The sequence below is a fragment of the Notothenia coriiceps genome, unplaced genomic scaffold, assembly GCF_000735185.1.
Source record: "Notothenia coriiceps isolate Sejong01 unplaced genomic scaffold, NC01 NC01_scaffold00008959, whole genome shotgun sequence".
Classification (NCBI taxonomy): Eukaryota; Metazoa; Chordata; class Actinopteri; order Perciformes; family Nototheniidae; genus Notothenia; species Notothenia coriiceps.
This window is the reverse complement of record NW_011341660.1, coordinates 313,939-321,500: the sequence shown is the minus strand read 5'-3', so window position 1 is coordinate 321,500 and position 7,562 is coordinate 313,939. Positions and strand designations below refer to the sequence as shown.

At 43.7% G+C, this 7,562-nt stretch overlaps 1 protein-coding gene across 1 annotated transcript in view; it reads right to left on the bottom strand.

Annotated features, from left to right (window-relative positions):
- The window catches only part of mtcl1 (microtubule crosslinking factor 1), a 67,972-nt gene that overhangs the window by 37,071 nt on the left and 23,339 nt on the right, over positions 1–7,562 (bottom strand). Inside the window, exons 3-4 of the mRNA XM_010770532.1 lie at positions 5,122–5,181; positions 2,007–3,389 (exon numbers count right to left, since the gene is read on the bottom strand). Of these exons, the coding sequence (XP_010768834.1) occupies positions 2,007–3,389; positions 5,122–5,181 (1,443 nt within the window). The remainder of the gene's footprint in view (positions 1–2,006; positions 3,390–5,121; positions 5,182–7,562) is intronic.

Sequence of the window (7,562 nt, the reverse complement as noted above, 5' to 3'; positions counted from 1 at the left end):
GGGGGGGGGTCTGTGTGGTGGAGCTGGGTGGCTCGTGTCGGAGCGGAGGGTCCTGACATGTGACCCTGAGCAGCCACTTGACGTCTGGGGGGTCTAACAGCCTCTCAATATGTCTTATTGAGGCTTTAAATGATAGGTTCGGATTTGCCAAGTCTATCTGACCTGTGTCATGAGGGTCTAATTGCAGGTCACTTTCTCTAGGGGTGGTCCACTGCTGGAGAATTCTGCTTTAAAACGATAGAAAAATCCCACATTGAAGAATAAAAAAGCAGCATCGTACAAGCACGCTTTCCCCTGTGCAATCAGTCTAACAACTATGAGCCTCTGGGCGCAAACGCCACTATTTGGGTTTAATGGGGGCTGACAGCGGATATCTGTCCGTAGTCTGTCTACAGTCCAACTAACAAAGGCGCACATTTAAAGTTGGGAAACATGTTTTACAACTAAATTGATTCATAAATAGTTAAGCACAAGCGAAAAATTGCTAAATCATGATCAGATTATGCCAATGCAGATCTCCTCTTGTGCTCCTCCCTACACGGACTGTTAACCTGCAATCAACCAAATCTCACTCAAACATCACTGTTGTTTCGACTTGATTTACAAACGACCACTCGACAGGAAGTTTCTGTGCTCCCTGAACTCGCTTAAGGACACCTGCGTTACAAGTGACAAATCCCCACCATGTGACAAAATCCTTCGCTCTGCAAATTTCATCTCAGAAAGGAAGCACTGTCCAGGGAAACACAAACAAAGAATTCTGTACATAAAACCTATTGGAGGGACCAACTATACTGTATGTGGCCAACGCAAACTAGTGAAGCCTCAAATCAACTTTGGCTGCCTTCTCAAATGATATTAGACTCCTGTGACTTTGCCAGACTTGCAGCGAGAAGCTTAAAAAGAAAGATTAAAATCTATGCAGCAGAACCAGAGATATAGTTTGTTTTAATCCATCCATTCTTTTTGCTAGTCAAAACCTGGCGCCGACTTTACACACAAAGCAACTCACCCTCAGTTTTGCCGTTGAAATAAATGTTAGGATAGGAGCAACTATGGTACCCTCGAGCAGGGATAAGGAGCTACATTGGTCTTTAAGCTCACTTCTTTTTAACTTGAAGAAGAGCTCAACAGACAGCACACAACTCCCTCTGGAGACATAACATCTTTATACAACTTTTTTTACACCTATGCAGTAGCACAGACATCAAAGAACAGACTTTGTGTTTCATACATTTTTGGAACAGAATATAGACTTTTTTCCTATTGCAGAGAAAGACCCATAACTCTCAGCAGACACACGGCCATGTATCGCATTAAGATAGACTTGAACAAATCCGAACCTATCCTAAACGCTGCCTAAATTGCTTACAACTTAATGAAGTTCCCATTGACAGGCAAGGTTGTGGATAGCATGTGTTCTGCTTAAGATGTACGTCGCTGCCACTGTCTTTAATTAGAGCGGAATATTTTAACACAGTTCTGACTTAGGATCTCATTTCGTTTATTGTGGCATTAAACGGTCGATTAATGACTGCACACTTACGGCTGTTTAAATCAAACCAAAATGAAATCTCACCTTAGCAAACACACACCAGAGGGGTATGTCTTACTTGCCAGGATTTTGCAGAGTAAACATATTAGTTTTATTCTGTTTTAAAGCAATGAAGCCATCTGGTGTGAAATCCTCTTCGACTTGGTCTACGAAAACCAGCTCGGACTCCGTTGGATGCTGATGATTGTTCTTCAAGTTTCTTTAGGTAAAGAGTTTCTTTAAGTACATCCTGTTTCTTTCCATCTATTGAAAAAAGTGTTGACTTTTTATTTTTTGAAAAAAGTGTTGACTTTTTTCAAACCGTGGCGAACAGGATTTCCTTATTATCACTATTTATCTTTAAGCAAACAAACCAAGCAGCCACAGAAACAAAACACATCAAAGTACTGAGAAATCCTTTTAAAACCACAGAAAAAAGGCCACAAAAGAAGTCTGACTCCGTCGAACTTACCTGGAAGTCCGTCACCAGGTCTCTTCCGAAGGTGCCGATGGGAGAGTCCCGGGACATGGAGGTGACGGTGGACAGGAAGCTGCTGGACTCTGTGAGGTTCGGCATGGGGGACAGATCGTCTGTCCGGTCCCTCAGCCCCTCCCCCACGTGGTCCAGCTTCTCCGTGAAGATGTGCAGCTCCGTGCGGAAAGCCTTCATGCGAGTGTTGATGGTGTCCAGGACCTGGGTGTCTGGTTTGGATCCGGACGCCGCCGCTGCTTCCAGACTCTCTCCGGTCGTCACCATCAAATGGCCCTCAAAGATCAGACTGTCCGTGTCCGTGATCAGTCGATCCACCGTCTTCCCGAGCCTCTCCGCCTCACGCTTCACGTTGGTGAACGACTCCCGCTCCTCCCTCCTGCGGTTCGCCCTCTCTACGGAGCTGAGCTCGCTTCCATCCGAGGGTTTGAAGCTCCCGAACCCTGAGGTGGTGCCCGTTTTCTCAAACAGGTCTTCGGAGTCACTCTCCCCGCCAATAGGGCCTTCCCGTTTGGGTTGCAGGAGGAGAAGTCGCCCTGCCTCCTCTTCCTCGGCAGCTTCTCTCTGGCCTGCATCACTGTCTGCGTCGCTGTCTCGGGGGCTGCCAGTGCGCAGGCCCAGGTGAGCGGCCAGGTCGCAGCGCTGCACGTTGGAGATGAGCACTCGGTTCTCGTACTGCAGCTTCATCACCTTCCCACTCAGCTCGTTGATCTGCATCCTGGCCGATTTAAGCTCCTCCATCATAATCCCGCCGCTACCATTCCCGCCATTCCCAGGTTTGAATAATCCTCCCTCGCTGGCCTCCTCGCCCACAGAGCCGCCGCTGCTGCTGGTGGGCCCGAACTTGAATCGGTTGAGTTCGGACGTCAGCTGCCGGTTGTGGTCCTCGATCTCTGAGATGGAGCGCCGCAGAAGCTCCGCCTCCTCCTCCACGAACTGTAGATGCCGACGGAGCTCACTCGCCGAATCCAGCGCGTCACCACCGTACGGAGACGAGGGCATGCTGGAGAAGGGTTCCCGCCCAAAGCAGTCTCTCTCGTACTGACAGCGGATGTCTTCGTTTTCCGCACGCAGGCTCCGGTTCTCCACCTCCAGCTCCACAATCTTCCTGCCCAGGATGTTGGCCTCCTCCTCCACCAGCTTGAGGCGCAGTCGCAGCTCGGCCTCTCGGGTCGTGTGAGGCCCGCCGCCGGAGCACTCGGCCAGGGGGAGAGGACTGTCCACGTCCCCGTAGACCGACTTGTACTTCTGCAGCTCCTGCTCCAGCTCGTCCTTCTCGCGGCCCAGCTTCGCCATCTTCTTCCTCATCAGACTCGACTCCTCTTTGGAAAACTGGAGCTGGCACCTGAGGTCTGCACTGTCCTCCTAGCAGGGGGAAGGAAAGGAGGAGGCATTTAGACACTTTAGGGCAGGGGTTCCCAACCTTTATTGTGCCAAGGACCGGCAGATACATTAAAAAAAATGTGCGGACCGGTTGTCAATTTTAGCTGATTTTAATATTTACTCACCAGCAGGTGGCAACAGAGGCTAATTGTATTTAACAGCCTGAAGAAATACCAATATGCATCCAAAACATATTAATAACGTTTAAAACCAGGATAAAATTAAAACAAAAAATTAGGACCGCTTTACAAATATTAATATAATATATAATATAATATAGCCTAATATAGGTGGCAACAGTGGCTAATTGTATTTAACAGCCTGAACACATAATAGAACAATATGCATCCAAAACATATTAACAACGTTTAAAACCAGGATACAATTAAAACAAATTAGGACCACTGTACACATATTGATATAACTGAAATGTCAGGGAGACCCTGGGCTTGTTTGCCAGCCATAATAACGTCATACCGGGGCGTTCGTTCCGGTGCACTCCGACAGCATTTAGCACTACATCGAGATTAAGATTAAACTAACTTCTTTTGGGAACACCCACATACCTATGGAGTTGGCCAGATGTGTGTAAATTACTGTTCATGGTAATTTGAAAACAAATGCCGTTCTTGGACACACACAAACACACCGAACATACACACGGAACATACACAGCGGAGCTGAGCAGAGCACATACACACACACATAATGCGCCTTTGTGATCGGACATTTCCTTCATACAACGAGTAATAGGGGGAATAATCGGGCCGTTCGATGTGTGTGTGTGTAGAGGTTGTGTGTGGTTGAAACGTAGCAGCCTGCAGTGGGGAACACAGTGAAGGCGGTGTGTACGCGCTGGTGCTGCACTTCTCAGAGGCTGCCTCCTGATGCTGCAGCCATTTCATGAAGTGAAGGAGGTTTTACAAATAAAAAAATAGCTCTACACCCCTGGCCGCAATGTCCTTAAAATGAAGTCTGAGTTCGAAATATATCTCAAATAATGTATGCACTGCCATTTCCCCACATAAACATAACAGTCTGTGATTAAACGGTTGTCTCCTGTGTGCTCAACTTCCTATTGGCGCACCGGTAACTTTCTCTGTGCACGAGAGGCTGAGACCTTATGCTAACCAATTTTGATTTATTTTGTATGTTTTGGATGAAATAATATGACTGGTATAGGTGCGAAAATAAAAAATTTGATAAAATATTTTTAAATATTTATAATTCTGCAAATATTACGATAAACTCACAGCTATTTCGCGGCCCGGCAGTAACACTTCCGCGGCCCGGTACCGGTCCGCGGACCGGGGGTTGGGGACCCCTGCTTTAGGGGATAGGGCTGGGGATATTTTATACTTGTGTTATTGTCAACAAACTTTTTAAAGAAGAAATAAAGTTGTTGTTAGGGACTACTTTAAGCGGTGGATTAATCCACATTTGCAAGAGGAGAACCATGCATGTGGGATTGAATCAAAATAAATGATGGTAATTAAGACACATTTCCCTAATTGAAAAACTATGGATCAATAATGAGATTTTAATTGTTTTTAGTCAACATTGGAGATTTATGGCCATAATACTAATAACTCATTGTTGTTCGTGTTTTCATTTAATTTGTTGACAATAAGGACAATATGTCTACGCCCTTATTGTTTATGAAATAAAACATGTTATGTTTTGAAAGATACAGAATATATATATTGTTTTTTACCTGATTTGAGGATTTCTTGTCTTTAAATGTTTCCCTGCTTCCTCTTCTCCTTGGTGCAGTCTGAAAGAGAAGGAAGAAGGATGTTAAACATGTAATCATGTAAACCGTTATTCGACTATTCTTAAAACACTTAGTGGAGCTGCAAAGGGAAACAGAATTACACAAACCGACACACAGCACACTGATAACAGCAATAAAACACACTTTGGGAATTCAATAGTGCAGATTTCAGCATTTTTAAGGCGCTATTGATATTTCCATACATCATGATGCCATTGTTTATACAACAATCACAGTATTGAGGATACAACACAACCCCAAAGCAACAGTGGAAGTTACAAATGTGTGTTTGCTAACATGAACACCAACTCCCCTCGTATGAAGCAGCCTGAAGTACTTTAATCTGTGTGGATATCTTACATAACATTTCCATCATCAGGTCAAAGATAAATCTAATAAGGAAGTATTTACACTAATGCAGACTGAAGATCACGTGATATAATATCATCTGGTTAGCATGTCAGTGTGACTGCGAGTCAGCGGAGGGGCAGAGGGGACATGGTTTTATTTTTCTAAAGTAAATCAGCTCTTCAGACAATTCTGCTCAGCATGAGGTTCAGAAATACTTGAGATAACGAGGATGTGCTGTCGTGTCTTTTTCTCCGAATGATGCACCGGGGTGCTTCAGATCTTATTCTGAGCTCAGTGCGATGGACGTCTTATCCCGGCTCAGATTCAGTGACACATGGCGCTCGGGGAGGAAAGCATCTGCCTGTCCAGTGGTGAAATCTGCAGATAATATGACTGAAGGCCTGGCACGCAAAGCCTGGGTAAAACAGAGTCATTCATTTTTATCAAGTCTGTGCATTTTCTCTTAGCAACGGCTGCAGAAGACGGAGATAAGAGAAGTGAGACGAGAGAGGAAATGAAAGGAGGAGAGAGGGAGAAAGCCCTGTCTATAAATGCAGAGCGTGAACTGCATTTCCAGGAACAGACTGCCGCCCTGGAAGAGTTATTTAAAGGTTGTGGTGATCAGTTATCCTGGCTCCTTTCAAGGAAGCAGAACTTGATATTAATGTTTCCGATCTGAGGGTGGCGATCGTATTTCAAAGCACTTCTACCTCTGAAGTCAAACAGAGATGATTTTACTAAAGCTGCAGCAAAGGATTCCTTTCATCTTATTGATTAATTGGTTTTGTATAAAAGGCCAGAAAGGTGAAATATGTGTGTCCGGATTTCCAAGAGCCTAAGGGGACGTCATCTTTGGGACGGGGTGGCGTCAGGCCGTTGTGTCCTTGGGCAAGACACTTCACCTGAACTTGCTCCTGTGGGTATTGTCCACAGTAGACCATTACATGTATGATCTGTATGTACAGTATGTGTATTTGTAAAGTGCTTTGAGTCATTGATAAAGCCCTATAATATATATAAGGATTATTATTATTATTATTATCTTGAAATGTCTTGTTTTATCTGAGGAAGAGTCCAACAAATAGGTTGAAGATGATCCTACTTTATCGCCAACACAATGTCAATTCACGCACTAAAGAAATTATGAAGCAGATAAGAACTGAGCACACAATAATATCAGTTCATTTAGATAAAATAATATTCTTTGATAATTGTTTTGGGGACATTACATTTCATTTAGCTGACGCTTTTATCCAAAGCGACAATAAGTGCATTCGACCAAGAAGATACAAACTAGAAGAAAACAGAATCAGATAAGTACCTCAGGTTTCATAGAGCCAAAACATTTCAAGTGCTACTCAACTAGCTTTAGATAAGCCAGCCCTTTGTTAGTATATACGTGCTTTGTTAGTTAGGCACAAACTATCCTTGGGAGTAACTTGCAGGATATTGACAATGTTAAACTTTCCCAACATACATACAGGCATGTAAAATATTGTATTAAGATAGACTCAAATAAATTGTTAACCTTAGCTTTTAAATTACTGACAAAACACAGAGATATCTTGAAGACTAAACAAATCCTCAAAAACAAAAATACAAAAGCGTTTAGAGAATATTCTCAATGTGTTTGCAAACTACATGTCAAACATATTATCAAATCAAGTTTTATTTATATAACACATTTTTAAAACGTTTTTGGTCGAGCCAAAGTGCTGTACATATAATAATTACCTTACAGTAAGGACACTATACAGTAAATACAACAGCACAGTTTGTGCAGAATATCAGTATGACAATATGACACCCTCTGACCCTTAGACCCTCACATCGTACAAGGAAAAACTTCCAGAGAAAAACCGTGTGCCTTTGGCAGTCTCAGGGGAGAAACCTCAGGGAGAGCATCAGAGGAGGGATCCCTCTCCCAGGACGGACAGACGTGCAATAGATGCCGTTTGTAAATCTAAAAGATAATACATTTTGCAGCGTAGGTAGACCAAATGTTTGGAAATGCATGTGTCTATAATAAG